This window comes from Erithacus rubecula (genome assembly GCF_903797595.1).
Source record: "Erithacus rubecula genome assembly, contig: SUPER_Z_unloc_2, whole genome shotgun sequence".
In the NCBI taxonomy this organism is placed as follows: Eukaryota; Metazoa; Chordata; class Aves; order Passeriformes; family Muscicapidae; genus Erithacus; species Erithacus rubecula.
Genome location: NW_027635860.1, coordinates 9,434,514 through 9,453,584, shown reverse-complemented (window position 1 = coordinate 9,453,584; position 19,071 = coordinate 9,434,514). Strand labels below are relative to the sequence as shown.

General features: G+C 38.1%; 1 protein-coding gene across 1 annotated transcript; it reads left to right on the top strand.

The window, feature by feature from the left end:
* Window positions 1-175: 175 nt before the first annotated feature.
* On the top strand, window positions 176-16,065 carry PSAT1 (phosphoserine aminotransferase 1). The gene is made up of 9 exons (XM_079331260.1): window positions 176-329; window positions 2,454-2,514; window positions 3,308-3,377; window positions 4,442-4,647; window positions 6,041-6,213; window positions 7,226-7,395; window positions 11,049-11,177; window positions 13,646-13,783; window positions 14,393-16,065. The coding sequence occupies exons 1-9, from the start codon at window positions 270-272 to the stop codon at window positions 14,496-14,498; spliced, it is 1,113 nt and encodes a 370-aa protein (XP_079187386.1). The 5' UTR covers window positions 176-269; the 3' UTR covers window positions 14,499-16,065.
* The last annotated feature ends 3,006 nt before the right edge of the window (window positions 16,066-19,071 follow it).

Below are 19,071 nucleotides of genomic sequence, written 5' to 3'. Positions count from 1 at the left end.
ACACCGCCCGACCCTCCCCTCACACCGCCCGGCCCCCCTCACACCGCCCTCACACCGCCCGGCCCTCCCCTCACACCGCCCGGCCCTCCTCACACCGCCCGGCCCTCCCCTCACACCGCCCGGCCCTCCCCCCTCACACGCCGCCTCCCCGCGGCCGCGCTGCCAATGGGCGGCCGGGACAGGGGTGGAAGGTGCCGGGCACCGGCGGCCGCGGGTTTATAGCGGAGGGGCGGCAGCGCGGCCGCAGCAGGAGCGGTAGCATCGCGGCGATGGAGGGCGGGCGGCAGGTTGCGAACTTCGGCGCCGGGCCAGCGAAGCTGCCGCGCTCCGTGAGTAGGGGCCGGGCTGGGGCACGGCGGGGCTGGGCGTCCTCGTCCCCCCGGCTTCCCGTGGGATTCCGGCTGCAAAGCGAGGGCTGGGGAAACTAGTAAATAATCACAGGAGTTTACACGCACAGCGCCGAAACCTACTATCTTCTCCCCTTCTCCAACGAACTGCCCTGAAAAGCTCGGATTTTTGGAAGCGAGCTCGACTGTGGTTCTTGGAATGCTCTCCAGGGTTTTGTCTTTTGGGGTTTTCTTTGCTGCTGGATGATACGGCGCCAGCACCTATCTGTTAGTTTTGGCATGGGAAGTAGGACCTAAGCGCATAAGGATAGCTCTGTGGAGTGTGAGATTTATCAGTTGATAAATGGCATAGTAATTCCCTGAGACCCCTTTTTATAAGAAGTTATTGTGAATGTGGTGTACACTCAACCCTCTGGAAAGTTGCATCAGCATCCATGGATTATCCAGTTACATATGGAGAAGGGACATTTCTGCCGAGCTGTACGTACCTGACTTTCAGTTTAAGAGTTATCTACTGTGGAATTTTTATTTTTGTTTTGTTTTTTTTCTTAAGTTCCTTTCATGGTATTCTTCGTTGTTTTATATGTTACTTCTTAAAAAAAAATAATCTTTAGATAAACAAATTTTCTGCAGAGCGGTTGTTTTTATGTGTGGGTTTCTTTCCCCTCCCATCTCTTTTCTCGAGGAAACGTCCTTTGTGGATAAGGTTGCAAAGAAATTTGTTGCTGTTTTGAGCTCTAGATTCCAAAAGGGGCTCTCAAAGGCACTGCCTCAGTACCCAGCTCTCTGACAGAGACGGATAAAAGCTGAATTTCAGGTTTGAGGAATGCAGGTGGGCACAGATGAGCTCCCTATTATTAATCTGTTTACCCTCTTGAAAATGTAGTGCTCTTGTGAGGACTGTTTTATCACCTCGATGGTTTGTTTCTCTTGGTTGTGGGCTGATGCGTAAAGCACACAGACTCGGTGAAGCAAGAAGATGGATTATAACGGGTGCCATAGATATCTGTTGTGAGGCATTTTGTGCAGATTTTGAGATGGTGAATGTTACAAGCAGAATTGGATTTTATCAAGCAGTTTAGCCAGCACTACTTTAATAGTCTGTGTGTTCTCCCTCTCTCTTTTTTTTGCCTCCTTCTCTGTCATGGATAAGTTAGCTTGTGAAATGTGGTGGTTAGAACTTCACAATCTTTTAGTTGACCTTTTGGTAGCCAGCTGTTACAGTTGACAGGCCATGCAGATACCCTGTCAGCAAGGTAGATTTCTTATTCCTGGAATTGCCCAGAGTGTGCAATTTCTTCTGAGGGTGCATGGATGCAGCATTTGTTTGGTGATTGTTCTACTGGGGCTCCCTCTTCTCCCGCTTCCTTTAGGAGTGGCCAAGAGTGTTCTGGTTCTCAGACAAGAATTTACCGATATCAGAAGCTGCAGATCCAGTGGTTAGAATCTCATGCTACTTTGTTGATACAGGAGCTCGGGGAGAAGGCAGGAATAAATGGATGGCTGAAGCAGTGCTTGGCTAGGACTTTTAGTGACCTGCTTTTTTGGTTATCTCAAAATTTTGCCTAATTTTTCTTAACTCTCAATAAGATAAAGGCTTGTCTTCAAAAAGTGTGGAGCTTCATTTTGTGAAACAAGTCATTGTATTGTCTCAGTTTAAGATACTCAATTCCCCAAGTTGGTCTTGTTATGTTTTCTTCAATACTGTGGTTGTCCTATTTGCACAAGCCAAGTGAAAGGACACAGGATGAAGTGGCAGGAGTGGGTATTTAGGATGCTTGCTTAGAAAGAGTATGTATAGAAGTATTAGATGTTCTGTAAAGGTTAAGAGTTCCATTCAGCTCCTAGAAATTGTTCAGAAATCTGGAAATGTAGCATTTGAAATAATAACTTGATCTCCACAACAAACATATGACTTAAGTTTGCTATCTTATGAAAAACCTTAAGCTTCTAGTTACAACAGAATTGGCTATACTTCTGTTAATCTCACTTGACAAGTGCCAGGTTATTGCAGTATGGGACAGCTGGCATAGACATTGCATCAGAGACTTCAGATAGTGGAAAATTCACTTAATTTATTTCTGGATCTTTTTTTTCTTTTGATAGGTATTATTAGAAGCGCAAAAAGAATTGGTGGACTACAAAGGACTTGGTATAAGTGTTCTTGGTAAGACTTAAATTACATTTTTCATTAATTCAATGTTTAACTGAATTGTGTATTAAGACGTTCTGATCTTGGTATTTTGGCTCCATTTATAATACCTGTGTGTCAGCATAGATACCATTTAGATGTACAGCATTCTTCCCATTAGGAAGGCTCTCCTGCAATAAGGAGGAAGTCTTCTGTGCCACATGGGTAGCTGGCTGGTTTTTTCAGCTTCAGTTGCACCAAAGATTTATGCATCAAGATGGTGAGCATTTTATTAGTCTATGAAACTGATTAGTTGCTAAAAGTAGAACATACAGCTGTCTCCACAAAATTTAGACTAATGTTTAAATTGTACACTTACACGTGGAAGACAGCCTATGGATTTAAAAGGAATTACTCTGTAATTGTCCTTAATGTTTAATTGCCTTTACTGTGTGAAGAAGCCTTAGTAAAGGTAAAAGAACAAACAAACTCCTGTACTTTACTGTGTACTTCTTACAGAATTAGCAGCAGAGAAGGTTCTTACCATGAGGAAAATGAAACCTTTCTAGAGACTATTTTTTTACCTGCAAATGTGGTAATAAGGTCTTATGAGTCCCAAATGTCAATGCACAGGATTTGCCTGTATCTGAACTGCAGGTATAAGTCTTCTGCAGATATTTAGGACCATTTATGTACTTAGAGACAAACTGGGAATGACAGCCTTCAGGCATTTTGGGTCTGTGGTGTAAAAGATTTAAAGCTTAACACAATTTAAAAATAAAATTAATGTATTACCATCTTGTTTCATTTCTTCTCTCTATTCCACCAGAAATGAGCCATCGGTCATCAGATTTCACAAAAATTCTAAATACAACTGAAAATCTCATGCGTGAATTGCTGTAAGTGAATGACTTTCTGCTTATTTTCACATTGTGCGTGTGCTAGTTGCATCAGTAATGTCTAAGGTGGAGATCGTTTCAAAGAGGAAAGTACCTCTTTGGTGGTGTTTTTCATCGTAAAGTAATAACCTTGGGGAGGACACTGATCTTCTGTTTGATGCTTATATTGTTGAATGTCACAAAATATTCTTATTAGATTAAGATTTTTTTTTTATATGTCTAGCTGTATTTGTTTTGAAATTTTGATTTTTGTCACCTTCATAGAATTCATGAAGGGCTTGAGCTAAAGGAAGTAAGTGCAAACAATAAAATAGTCAGTTCTGTAGTGGTATAAAAGTGATCTGCACATTGTTCATAAGCCCTATTTTGTTAACAAAAGCTCTGTGGATCAGAATCACTGATCAAGAGCCCTTTTCAGGTTTGTAGAATGACACATTTTTAAAAATTTGAATTAAATGTATAATGGATTAGAATTACTGTTCTCATAGTAGTTAATAATGTTGATCATTTAACACACTTGACCCTCAGTTACAGCCAGAATCATTGACAAAGGTATTTTAATGAATAATTTGAATATGTAATTTTTGTGATTGTATGAACAACTCTTTATTGCACTTGGTCTACATCATATTTACTGTACTGTTGCACTTTGAAATTGAAGGGTCTCTTCTGAGTGCTACTGTAAGCACTTTGGTGTGATGTTCTTAGCCTGACAGAAAAGTCATGAAGCTAGCAATATATAAAATTAAAAATCAGCATTAATTGTGATGGAATATCTCTCAAGTTTGTGTGTACAGCTACTCAGGAGGGAGTTTGTTTAATGTATGCAAGGGTTGGGGAGGGAAAGCTTTTTTTCAGCAAATTTTTATCACTGAAATTCATAGCATTTCCTCTTAAATATTTGTTTCTCAAGACCAGTGCTGTGGTAAGTTAGTGGGACTTGATCTAAGTTCTAGGCAGAAAGTTTTCTAAAATGACAGCCTTCTTCTTCATTCGCAGTTAAATGCATAGTATCAAGTTGTAGGCACCTGAGAATAACATAAATGGCTATTTCTTTTATGCAGAAATATACCAGACAACTACAAAGTTATTTTCCTTCAAGGAGGTGGATCTGCTCAGTTCAGTGCAGTCCCACTTAACCTTATTGGTTTAAAGGAGGGAAGACAAGCAGATTATGTGGTTACTGGAGGCTGGTCAGCAAAAGCAGCTAAAGAAGCAGAGAAGTATGCCAAAGTAAATATTGTTCATCCCAAACTAGGAGCCTATACAAGTAAGTTGATAATTGCATCTATCTATATGAATGCTTAGCTTTTTGACTGGCTATGTAGCTATTGGGCTGTTGAATGTTAACTAGAGTTGACTGCCCAACACTCAAAAGAATGTCTGCCATATCTCTCTCTGTTCACCACCGGGAGATTAGTGGCTTAACAGTTTCCATCAGAAAAAAATGGTCAAATGGGGCTGAGCAGACACCTGAAAGTGAGTGGCAAGAAACCAGTGTCTAAGTAGGGAAATGGTCTGGGCTGTCTTTTTTTAATATTTAACTGAGTTCTTAAGCTGTTCACAGGAATATTGTGAGGTATTTAAATTTCATGTATACTCGATAATGAGATTATGCTAAAATTCAGAAGCAGGTCTGAGATGTTGACCTTGTTGACCCAAGGTATGGGAGACCTGAATTCTGTTGCCTGCTTTTAAGGATTTCTTAATTATTATCTTTACCACCAATGTGTCACTGAATGTATATAAATAATTCTTGAAGCAGGAATACATGAGATCTGTTTTCTATTCCTGCTAGTTTTGCTCACTTCTCTCTAGTCCAAGTTACGACAGCTGAACTAAAAACAGTGGCAGGCAGAAAGACAAAGAATATTCCCATGTAAGTTAGTGTACTAACTAACAGTGCACCAGCTTGGAAAGTAAGTTTATATTCTGTGAGGCACAGGAAGGAGTTGAACCTACAACTTTCCTGTCTGGGGGAGTGTAATTTACCATTGTGTAGCTGTAGATAAGAAGAGAGGCAGTAAATAATGATGGGGGAATAGCACCATCTCCCACCCCTCCCCCCACCTCCCAACAAGTCCTGGAGGAGAAAAGAAAGGCAGAGCAACCATTTGTTCTATGCCAAACCTGTTCTGTGCTGTCAGGACATGTCTGTATATTGCCTGTTGACAGAGAAGATCTTATTTTGTAAATCAGTTGCAAAGCTTAAAATGGGAGAAAGGTAGGTAACCTTGTTTGTTCAGCTTGGGCAACACTTAAATGCCTCTGGGATTGCAAAGAAACAGAGCTTTATTGAACTTTGCCAGTGCAAATTTGGTTCCAAAGGCAGCAGGAAGATTCTTGTATTCTTAAATTCTGTATTGAGCCCCTAGGGCAGTAGTTTGTAGTCTAGAATTGCAAACTGGGTGAAAATAATTTGAAGAATAAGGGGTGAAAATCAAAAGGTTTTGCAAACTTAGTGATGGCTTACTGGAGAATTTTGGGAATGCACTGGTGTATTGGCTTTGCAGGTACATTTATTTTCCTGGTAACAACATGATTAATAGTCTATATGGCAAAATTGTTCTTGATTTGCACTTAAGTTTCATGTTAGGTAAAATTACATTCCAAGAAATTACTTGTCTCCAGTAAAACCTCTGGGTTTCCTTTTTGTGTTTTAGGCATTCCTGACCCAAGCACTTGGAATCTTAATCCAGATGCATCTTATGTGTATTACTGTGCTAATGAAACCGTTCATGGTGTGGAGTTTGACTTTGTACCTGATGTCAAAGGAGCAGTCTTGGTTTGTGATATGTCATCAAACTTCCTGTCCAAACCTGTGGATGTTTCCAAGGTAAACAGTTGGACAGAGCATTTTCAAAATTTAATGCATATAGTGAAACACTTTGAAATGTCTGGGTGGCTAGAGATGCTGAGCAGTGAAATTAAGGAAGTCATGTTTTGTTAATTGAGTATCTGATGATGGATAGAAGCGTTGAAATTTCAGGTTTAAGATTTCAATATCTTTTTGTTTTCCTTTTTCTCATAAAAACATGCTTAACTATGCTGAAATTGTTCATGGTAGTAACTGCCCTAGATTATTTAGCTATTGTAAGGTCTTTACTGATGAAGATACCTGCTAGAAGAAAAATAACAGCTAAAATAAATATCTTCCAAATCATATATAGTCTGTAGATAGTGTACAGCTACAGCTGAGTACTGTGAATGTTTTTTTAATCTTGCCTCTTACATGAAAAATCGGCAATGTCTTTTAAGCTCCTAAAGCTTCCTCTGCCTCATGATTATGGCGTCTGTTTCATAGATAGTGCAGAGGCAGACCACAGGCAGTCATTATGTTTGTAAAGTATACTATGAGTAGAAGTGTTACTGACTAGTGAAACAGCATGTTTGACCTCTCTCGCCTGTGTGTAGCAAAAATGAGTAGTTGTTGAAACTTTCAACCTGGCCTTTCCCGATCTGCCTCTTTGAACAGGTGGATTTTATGATGATTGTTCTGAAATAACAGATGGGTTGAAAATACTGTGAACTGTGTAGGAATTTGCTTTTAGTAAATTTTGCATGGAGTAGTGTGAAATTGCAACAGGTTGCCTTGAGAATTATTTGCAGTTATTAAATAAACATTTAGCCAACTGTTGTGAAATTTGTTGTGATTATCTTCCTTGGTTGAGTAGCCATAAGTGCACTTTGAAATCAGAACTTCTGCTAACTCTTCTTTTAACCTATAACTTGCTAATTTTCAACACATTTTGGGTTCTGTTCAGCTGACTAATATGCCTGGGGTATTCCCCAGTAATAAGCTCTACAAGTGAATGCATGTACCAAGTTCTTTCTTCTTCCTTTTAAAGTTTGGCGTGATTTTCGCTGGTGCTCAGAAGAATGTTGGCTGTGCTGGTGTTACTGTTGTAATAGTACGTGAGGACTTGCTGGGATTTGCACTGAAGGAATGCCCTATTGTACTGGATTACAAAACACAGGCAGCAAATAGCTCACTGTACAACACTCCACCGTGCTACAGGTAACTCACCCTGCTATGTGGTACCCCTTACTAGGAAAGCTGCTGCACTGCCATCTGCTGCTCTTACTCAGAAAAGCTTCCAAGCTGTATATTGGCCCTCAAGCCACTGATACATTGGAGTGTTTCACATGATTCCTGTGAAAACATTGGAGTGTCTGGCCGTGTGACTAGTAGGCTTGGCATTGCCTAGTGCAACTCAGCCATAGAGGATGTAGTCTTTTTTAAAGTAAATACTATATGTCATAGCTCTATTGTAGAAGTTTCAGGATACAGTTCTGGTTTACATGAGCACAGTTCTAGTCAATTCAGTGGTGATGCTTTTCTCATTGCATGGAGGTAATTTGGCACTTAGATGTGCTTCCTGATCCCTAGATACAGTTTAATTTAATTTCTTCCTGACATTGTTCTCAGCATTTGAACCTCCAGATCCCCACTGACTTTCTTTACCAGAAAATGGTAAACATTCTTGTGAATAAATTTATAAATAATATATCACAAGCATAAGTATTCTTTTAATCTTTAAAAATATTTCTTGTTCTTTCTACATCTTTGGTTACTGTTGGTTTTGAAGTAAAACTGCAGAAAAATTTTTTAAAAGGCATTTAGTAGTTGCTTTGCTTTTCTCTCTTGTAGAGTTTTGTACAGTTCTTTTGACTGGCATCTCAGTGTTTGATTTGGTATTGAAAGATGAAATTGATCTAGCTAATCATTGCTAGCAATCAAAATCATAAAATTGCCATGTATATGATGATTTTATTATGCAAGAAGATCACACTACAGCTTGCTTTTTAAAAAATTGCTATCTTGTAGTTTCTGATAACTAGTAAAATGATGCTTTGCTACTAGAATGTTTAGATGTTGTGCCAATAGTATCTACAGAATTATTAAACGGAATAATTTTTCCTCTGAAATGGTTATTTAAAAAAAGATCTTCAATCTAGGTATCTTTTTGTTTTGTTTTGTTTTTCTAGAAGCATTTAAAGTTACCTTGAAACTAAAGGTTTTCTTTTCATTCAGATAATCTGATAATGCAATTTTATACTGACACTTAGTCTCAGCTTGTTTCTATGTTCCAGAATGGCAAAATTAGTTTGCCTCATGGTCTTTGACACCTATTAATTGTACTGTACAGGCCTAAAGTTCAATGATTCCTGTATATAAACCCTATAACTTAATTCTATCATTACAATAGTATTACTTCAAATTTTGCTGAATTTAAGTATTTTGAATTTGCTAATTGTCACTGCAGAATGTATTGTTGCAATGACATAGGAGCAGCTATGTTTATCAACAGAACAGTAAATCTTGTGAACATTTGTTTTTGCCAGTGCAGAATAGTGCACTGTATATATAGTGCAGAATTTGTTCCCCAAAGTTGTGTGCTCACTGTACGGTATGTAGTGCTGTAATTGTGTATTCTTACTGGCAGTCTGTCTGCCCTGTTGGCTGAGTACACTCAGTAAGAATTAACTATACAATGTTGCCAGATTTTGGTCTGCTCAATGCAGTTTTGTAACATAGGCAGTATGTATATCTTTCTTTTACAGTGCTTGATGAAACCTCTATTTCGTGTCCAATTATTTGCCTGACTGCCAAGTCACACATACTGTTTTTGGACACTGTATAATTGAATATGCCAGGTTTTAAATCCAGCCATTCATGTTTTCCAAGTACAAAGCTATTTCCATTTGAAAAACTGAAGTTCTACTTAATCTCAGTACTTGGACACAGTGTTGTTCCTCTGATTTGAAAAGCAAAACAAATCAAATTCTTCAGCCTTTTTTTTTTTTTTTTTTTTTTTTTTTAGCTATTGCAAAGAACTTCTGAAAAGAAAGTGCTATTTTAGCTGTTGCTCAGTATCTGACAGTAGCCTTAACCGAGTAGTGTGTGGTTAAGGGAACTGAAAATAAAGTTGAACTAACAGTCTTTCCCCTTTCTCATCACTGTCTTGCTGGATTTCACTTCATGCTACAGACTCATATTGGAGTACACTCCTGAATCCAGAATGTAACAGATTGAAATGTTGGCAGGATGCACATCTGTTTGGCTTGGCCCTAACTGCCTGTTCCAGTTTAGGGAACTGGCAAAGCTTCTTAGTTCTCTTTTTCTCTGGTCTTTTCCTTGCACTTGTTAATGGTTTGCTGGCAAACAGGCAGGAAATATTAACTGAAATTGCAAAAGCTACTTCAGCAAGATGTTAAATTAAATTAAGGTGATGCTAATGGCTTTAACCTCATGGCATTACATAGTTGACTCCTTGACTCTCATCTATTTAGCTAAAATTAACAATGAATTTGCTATAAAAATCTCATTTACAAGCTCGGAAATGCATTTTGCACTTAAAATTGCTCCAGAAACATTATTTTGATTGATATCAAAGACGGATGAAAGGTTTTGGCTGTCTGGGTTTTTATAAGTGACTCTAAGGGTGACTTCTAAGAGTTCACTTGTCGAAAAAGTTTGCTCAAGGAAGTGAGGGCAGGAGGTGAATGTGGCCCTTTACATTTGCCAAGGGCATAGCCTATATTTCACTTAAACCCTTTACACTGGAGTAGTTAATCATGCTGTCTTAAATGTGACAAGATTGTGCTGTCCTATAAACGGCAGTCTGTAACCTTGGTTATTCTGCAGCCTTTCTGAAGTGTTCAAGGATTTGTTACTGGCATCCCTTTAGTAATAAAAAGCAGCAAAATTTAGAACAGCCTCCTGCTAGATATGCATTAGGGAAACTTGTAGGGTAATGTTCTCTGAGCACTCCCTTGGAATCAATAATGAAGGGATTCGTAAGAAAGAACTTGTTGGATATATGCCATAAAAACTTGTGAGCAGGTTTTTATGTAAATTGTTGTAGTTGTGGGAAATGTCTAACTTGAACAAGCTGAGTTTTGTAGCAAAAGCACAAAGGCAAAAGGCCTCAAGGATTTTTTTATGTTGGACTTTGCAACTAGCATTGAAATGCTTGGTCTCAAGCCATGTGATGCCAGTAGGCTTCCAGATCTCTACCAAGAACTTGACTGGTAACAAATAATTAAGTGTGATACATTGTAATTTGTTTCACCAAACGTCACTGATCATGTCTGCAAAAGGTCTTTGTAGACAGAAATGGTATTAAGAATTCTCATTTTTAATGTTTGTGAAAATATGATTAAATTTCTGGCATATTAATGTATATGTATTTGAGATTTACTCCTATATTTTTGCTAGAGCAGCTACACAGGGCAAATTCTATTAACTCTTTTTCTAAATCTGACTGTTTCTAGGCTGCTGTGTAGTCCTTCTAGGCAGGACCTGACAGGAAGCAGTGTGGGCATTTAATTGGCATTACATGCAGCATGTCTTGGGATGTCTTTGGAAGCTCTGCAGGGCTGCAGGAAGCCTGCAGAACATCTCCTTGTGTGGTACAAAGGATTAAGCTGGGTCCAACAAATATGAGTGGCATTTGAATTTCAGAATATTTCTTCTGTGTTTAGAAAACATTGTCTGTTTAGAGTTGTCATAACTTGTAAAATAGTCTATATTTTGATTTGTTAATCTTAAGTGCCCTTAAATCAAACATGGCATTTTGTTGCTGAAACATTTTGTAAACTATTAGATGAGACTTATGTTTTTCCTGTTGGAATAATTTCACTGAAAAATGTTCTTTTCTTTTGCAGTATTTATATCATGGGATTGGTACTGGAATGGATAAAGAATAATGGTGGAGCTGCAGCTATGGATAAACTTAGTTTAATCAAGTCACGGATGATTTATGATATTATAGACAAATCTAATGGATTTTATGCGTAAGTTGCTATGCTTTTCCCCTTGGCTTCAATATTTGCTACATAACCAAACATTCTTAACTTTCGAGAGTTTAATTGTGTTTCTGAAATCATCTTTTTGAGGTCTCCTGGAGATACTATTTGTGCAAACCATTCACATGATAACTGTCCAAGGATAAGTCTCATTACAGTAGGAAGTTATTTTAGCTTACCTTGTATATGTCAGTAGTGAACCCTACTAAAAACATTTTAAACTTAATAAAACAGGAATATGGGATAAGACTATACAGAATACAGATATGCAGATTCTGGTTTGTATGCTTACTGAATCTCTTGGGGAAATATATGCCAAAACAGAGAAAATTACCTGTAAGAAATTGTAGAGACCTTTTTGCATTGTATTTTCCCTACCACTTTCCAGGAGTCAAAGACTCTGCTTTTTCTCTGTCAAGCAGAGCTCTTTTATTAGTTAATTATGCTAAGTTTTGAAACACTTCCTGAAATAAAATAGAAAGATCAGACTTCAAAATGGAATACATTTTTTTATGTACTTTATGCACAGTTTATTTTCTTCAGTTATTTTTGTTGCCTTTCCAAAGCAGATTTAACCCTCTTGACTTCTACATAATGTTGCAAGGAATTTTTGAACTCACAGAACCTATGGCTAGTTAAGAGCTGATATTGTAATAATTTTAATATTTGCCAAGCTCAGATTACTACTTGACCATGAACCTGCAAAATATTTTCTGTCACCTTCAGGGTAAAAGCAACAGTGTGAGGACCTAATTTACTTTCAATTCAAAGCTAGGATAGAGCAAATTAAATTTGGATTTTAAATTAAAGCTGTCTGCAGTCATAATTGGCAGGGATAAAGTTTCATCATAATATTGAATACATTCTTCTTATCCATTAGTTAATGAGAACAGCTTTGCCTTTGGCATCACCATGATCAGGATTGTGATCCTACTCCAGGGAAATCCTGGGGGTTTTTCATGAATGTCAGAAGGCAAATGAAACCTTAAAAAAAAACATTTTGTGACAAACGGAAATCTGTATCTGGCAAGTCGGTCTGTAAGGCAGTGAGTGGGAAATGCAATGCAAATTGGATGGTAAATAGTCAGCTGGGAAAGCAGAACAAGCTTCACTAACTGAGCTGTATGCAGCTTCCTAAGCAATACAGTTAAGACTGAATTTTTAAATTGTATCTATAACTAAAAGGAAGACTTAATTTGAGGCTGCCTTCCCACCTGTAATGTGGTACTTAGTCTGTGGCATGCTTCCCTGAGTAAGCCATGTGACAAGCCATTTAGCAAATGGAGCCTTTATTCCGTGAAGTGCTCTGTGCCATTTGTAGTTTGTTTTTCAATGTCTGTACACTGAGTTACATCAGATTGCCTAGGAGCAACTGGATATTCTAAAAACTAAGGCATAGCTGCAGTAATTCAGATGTGGAAGTTCCTAGAAGTATAGGCCTTTTTGAACATTGTTTTCCTGGTTGAACCTGTTGTTGAAGATTTGCACAGGCAGGTAGGTGTTATGATGGATCTTTTTTTCTTTTCATCATGGAGATAGCTGGACAAAGGAACAAGAGAGGAACTAAAAAGAATGATGCTCATTCTTTCCCAAATAGCATAATGATAGGTATGAAATTCACATTCAGTTTATGAAAGGTCTTTTAGATTGAATGCCTGCAACAATCTATATCACAGCCTTAGAAAAAGATAGATAAACCTGAAGGCTTCATATCTCTTTTATAAGTAGAAACACTAAAAAAAAATACTTAAATCTTGTCTTCCTCCCCCATAATTTCTTACCTTGGCAAAATAGTTGAAGAGAATTTGCACATATCTTGAGTTTTCCACTTCAGATTAAATGGGATTTTAAGATATTAAGGAGCTGTGATACTTCTCATGTCATGTTGTGGCCATGTATGCAGTACAAGATTTATTCTGGAGATGCCTCTTCTCTACTTCATGATTCTGAGTAATGCTGTTTTAGAAGATGGACTGAAATCACTAACAGAAGTTTCTGATGTCTATGAAAATTTACTTATCTTGTGTTCTTATACTTCCTTTAGTTCTGTTTAGCTGAGTGTAATTCTGGTAGCACTTTTGACTAGTTGAGAAGTGTCAGTCTTTGAAGAGGCTTCAGACTTAGTCAAAATTCCCTGTAATTACCTCACCTATCCTGTGTTTTCCTTTTTTTTTTTTTTTTCATTTTATTTGGTCTGTATATAAGCCTCGTGTCCGTTCCTCTGGCACAATTTTGAGTATGTCAGAAAGGATTAATAAACCTTCCACTTTACTACTTCCATTATTATACTTGGTTAAGAAAGGAAGGTTGCTTTCTTTCCTGGAAAGTAATGACAATTTTGATCATGAAGGATTGACTTTGAAGGACAAATAGATGTGATTATTCACTTTCTCAACCTGCATATCGCTGAAATATAAATTCAGTGTGTTAAGCATTACATTCTGCAACCTTTCTAGGTGTCCAGTGGAGAGAAAGAACCGAAGCAGAATGAATGTACCTTTCCGCATTGGCAGTGTCAAGGGTGATGAAGCCCTGGAAAAGAAATTTCTTGAGAAGGCTGTGGAACTTAACATGATATCTTTGAAAGGACATCGGTAAGTATTAGTCAAGTGAATATCTGTCCTGTGCAGAATGAACTATTACTGCAGTGGTACAGCGTCAGGCACTGTACATTGACTTACCAGCCTTTCTCATATATGAGCTGTTCCTCATACAACACTTGGCAACACTTGAGAGTAGCAGTCTAGAGATTGTAATTAGAAATTGCTGGTGGCTCAGCTACTGCTTAGGTGAAGTGGTGGGCATCAAAGAGCTTTATCCTTAATGCTGCTTTCTTCTGCAAATCTTTCTCTGTGTGGATGCCAAGAAGATATCTTTTGAGGTCAGAGTGTATCAGTGTATAAAGCCTCTCAGGTGGCTTGTCTGCCTGGTTGCAAGAGTTCTTTCTCGTGTTCAGTAGTGTTTGTGGGATTTTTGTTGTCATTGGGCTACAGCTTTGGAGCTGTAGATAACTAATCAATACAAAGCTTCTCTAGATTGCAAGCCTGCCTTGAAGAATTAAATATTCTCATGCACATAAATGTGAGTTTTATATTTTAGAGTAGAAATAGATTCAAATATCTGTGACTGTTACTAATGTCTTTTTTAAAATATACAAAACTTTTCTGGTTCTTTTTTTTTCTCCCCTCCTATTTTCAATTCAGGTCTGTGGGAGGAATCCGTGCCTCTCTATATAATGCGGTGACTGTAGAAGATGTTCAGAAGCTTGCAGCATTCATGAGAAGCTTCATGCAGACGCATAAGTCATAAATGCCCATGGATTAGAGTCATGCTGCACATCAGTGAATTAAAAGCTAAAGGGTTTTAACATTACTGTGGTACTGCACAGCTGTAGAACACAAGTTTTATTTTCTTTTAGTTCCTGTAGCAATTTTAATTAACTGAATGGATCAGAGGCCCAGTCTTGAAGTGATGTGGCAATTCTGGCTTGGCTGATCCTCAGACTGATCGTGAATAATTCCAAAATTTGAAATGTATGGTTAAAACATGAATAACATTGTAAGATGCTATGGATCTGAGTCTGTTTCTCTCACTTCTAGTTACAAGAGACTTCAGCAATGCCTACTTTTTAATGAAATTCAGGAAGCAAAATTTGTTATAAGCTCTCCATTATGCTTTACAAATACTCTTTGACTGCATAATGAAGGTAAACTAACACAGTCTCTAGGAACATCTAGTTGGTTTATGGGGTACATTCCAGCAGTGTAGCACAAGTAGTATTTAGGAGTTAACACCAGCTTTCCTAACTTGAGGATCTAGCCTTCAGACTATTGCTCCAGTGCTAGAAGTACTATTATAACCATTGAAAGCACTTGTGGTTAAGGTCTGCAGGACTGGGCCTTTCTTCCTCTTAACGTTTATTCGTGAAAAGCTAAGATTCTTGAGTCTGATTATATCAATTTCTAAGATGTTTTTTATTTCTCTATGCATTTTGTATATTAAACTCCTAGGTTATTAATGTTATATCCTTATTTTATAGCATGGATATTTGCTGCTGCAAAAAATTTGCTTCTTGTTTGTTAACTTTGTGCTAGACTGGATTGCTGTATTCCACTCAATGAGCCTGTGATTTTCTCTGCACTTACTTTGAGCCCAAAGTGCAGCAGACTTCTTTGGTGTTTCTTAAGTGGTTTTCCTCTCTACTTGCTCCAGTATTTGTTCTACCTTTTCATTCTTTCAGTTCTGTAGGCTTTTATATGTGGAACTTTGTCTTGCTGGAGAGAATAATAGTCTTCTCTGCCTTTTCCTGACACTATAGTGTACTTTTGCTCTCACTTTCTCACTTGGTCCTTCTAGCTTATCACAGACTTTGATGCTCTGGGCTAGAGAGGTCACTGTGGTTATGCAAAGATCTTCGGAAGATCTCGTGTTACAGAACCCTTGAGTTACATTTTATTTTCTCTCAGCTTGTGGCTTTACTGCCAATGCCCATATATTGATCTTAATCTCCAATTTTAACTTGTGTAGAAGCTATATGCTACTGTCAGTGTTTAGCATTACTACAGCTGGTTTCAGACTAAACTCTTTGGCAAACAATGGGGATTTCTTTTTTGGTTTTTTTTTGGTGGTTTTTTTTTTTTTTTTAATTTTTGTGTAGCATCAGTACAGTGGTAACAATTTATTAGTGATAATGATGTGCTACCCCTTTGTTGATGGAACCTCAGAGCAAGTCAGTAGAATGTGCTGGGGTTGAGTTACATTCCTATCTGAAAAGTCATCATTTTATGACTACTGTTTGGAGATTTTTGTCAATTTAGTGTAATTCAAAGTGAGTAAATTATGAGAAAAAATAAAATTTAATCATGTCATGATGTGAGGTACCATTGTGTTTGAAACTTTTTGATTTTGTCACTTTCAGGAGGAAAATCAAAACTAATGTGTGTTAGAATTTTAGATTCTGGTATACTCCTTTTCCCTAAAAAGCAAGCTTCCCTCATGTATGTTTTAATTCTTTCCAAGAAGAGTCTTTCCTATAGGAGCCATGGAAACAAGAGTATTATTATGAATGCTTAAATAACCCTTTTTGCCCTGCCAATTATGAATGTCTAATTTGGATTCCATATTAAACTTTATTAATTTCTTTTTCTGGGTTTTGTTCTCTTGCTTTCAACCGTAGCTCTGGCTTATCTCTTTCCAAAAAATAGCCAACCTTTCTATTTTATAATAGCCTTGCATTCCTCTTAGCAAGCATGCTTTTGTGTGTGTTTACAAAAAAACTTGCACTGGTTTGTGCAGCTGGTTCATGAGTCCAACAAGAAACCTCTTGCTGCTTCTGAATTGTGCCTACATCTTCTCAAATTTTTTTTCTAACCAGGAAGGCAAAAATAATATAGAGTTAAAATACATAGTGAAGGCTGCATTAGGCAGACAATGGTTGACTGAATATCAAGTGGAGGGCATACAGGAATACTGGGAATACAGAAGCATGTCCTGAATTAATTATTTACTTGAGGTTTATTTCAGACTAATCAATGCAGCAATTCTAGCCTTCCAAGATATTTATCTGTATTTGGGCTTCTGAGCCCTTATGGACAGTGAAATCCTGATTCTCTCACATCAGATTGGCAGGAGGAATTTCAGCAACCTGTTCCTGTGACTCCTGGTCTTTTTTTCTCATCAACACTTACTAGCTGGGCCAGTAATTTCAGTGTTTGGAAGAAGGGCTCTTTTGGAGTGATATGAATACTCCAGAGACATTAAAATGTGTTAAAAATAAAAAATATACTGGTCTCGCCTGAATTGGCCCATTCAGAGAGTTCTTTCAATTACTTTTATAGTGAATCATCTCTATTTTCTACCTCTTGTGTTTGATTTCACAAAAGCACATTCCAGCATTCTGCTTTGTAGTATTAAAGTCTCTGGCCAGTGTCTTTCAGAGACCTGGCCTTAAAAGAGAAAGCTGCTGAGAAAGCTGCCATGTGCCCTCTGTTCTGCTGTGCTGTGAGGGATGCTTTAGCCAAGGTGCCAACTGTCCTTCAGGAAGGTACCATGTCCCAGAGATTGTCAGTTGTCTATGATAAGAACTTCTTGTGGTAGTTACCATCTGTAAGCCAAGCAAGAATTAAATAGGAATTTGAAGTCTGGATTGCTAATCCTTATTTAAGTAGTAATTCCAGTGGAGAGAAATTATTCATACAGGCAGCAGTGTGGGGAGTCCTGCTCTTGGGTCAACTGATACTCTATAATTTCGAATGTTTTCTTGTTTCTTTTTAAATTAATCCCGTTTTTTTTCTTTTCAACTCATAGCTGGCTTAATACTTTTCAGTATACCCAGGGATGTTTGGATGTAAAAAACTTGAGCCTATTCCTGACAGTCAAGTAGGTGTTTGTTATGAAACAGGAATAAAAGACATCATATACTGATGTTTTAGTAGTTGCAAAGGTATGCTGAAAGTGTTACTAGGTCTGGCACTATATTGGCATAAGGTTAATTTTCACAGTATTTCATTCTCTGGGTAGAATATAAAATGAAGATGAACCTTTTTGTAATTAATTATAATATACCTAGTTAAAAATGAAATATTGCAGGTTTTTATATTAAATCAGTCAATTTAATTGGAAAGAAGATTCCCCATTCCAGTCAGCAATTGGACTCTTGATAATTTAAAACCAGGATTCATGACAATATGTGATAAATATACCACCCTTTTAGGCTGAAGAAACTAAGAAGTTATAATTGCTGATGGATTACTGAATGGTTAGAGGAGAGTGATTAAGAGATGCAAAGATAGATTTATTTTTTTTATAAGTAGCTGAAGAATAAATGTGTATTTGATGTAAGAAAACAAAAAAATGTACAGTTTCTGAAATCTGACATAACTGGAATTCTATCTCCTACCTTTACACTATGCAAAAATTGTATATTTTCGATAAATTAGTTGGATTAACTAAAATTGGATTAGTTACAAAAGAGATTGTGCTGGTTTGAAGGACAGGTGTCTGCCAATAAAGGCAGAAGCTCCTCTTTGAAATAGAGAAAAGAGAAACTCCAAGTATTATAATTGTTTGAATCAAGGACTCTGAGGCAGAGATAAGGGGGTGGGAATAACACCTCTTTTACTAATATATCTAACCGTACAAGCAGAAACAACAGCAGTTGTTAAAATTACCAACAAAACAGAACAGGTAGCTCGGTTCCAGTCCTTTCTTTAGCCCCAGGCACGCTCTCTGTGCTCGGTCCCGGTGCTGTAACAGGAGGCAGGGCCGGCACAGCTGCCGAGGGCAGGCGGGAGCGCAGGCGGGAGGGGCGGCAGCGGCCACGCCGGTCTCGGTGGGAACGGGCTGGAGCGGCGGCTCCTCGCTCACCGTGTGTGTCCGGGTGATCAGCTGTGTCCGCAGAGGCAGGAGGCTGGAACGGGGCAGATGCAGGGCAGGTGATCGCAGAGGGTCTGGCTCTCCTGTGTTCCACAGCAGGGGCTACAGACGGGGCGTACTCCGAGCTTGCCAGAAGCACAAATTGTCCCCCCAACCCCCGGAAGTCGCTCCCACCTACCCCTTTGTCTGGAGTCGTCAAAAGATCCTGGGTGTAACCCAGCAGGCTCCGTTAGCATGGTAATGGGAAAAATTCTTTAAACAGGGACAAAAACCCAGCCCCCAACAGAGATGTAAAGAAATCATGCAAGAAAGTGGACATTTGCTAAATTATTAAGCTGCTTAGAATTTTTAATATAATGAAAATTCTGGGTGTGATTCTATGTTGTAGTTCCATAATGTAATCTAAAGAGATTTGGAAGACTTATTGCTAAACTAAGGGTAGTAGTAACTCTACTGTAGTAAACTTAGTAAATAGCCTTCCACAGGGTAAGCAGTAGTTTTTGGAATT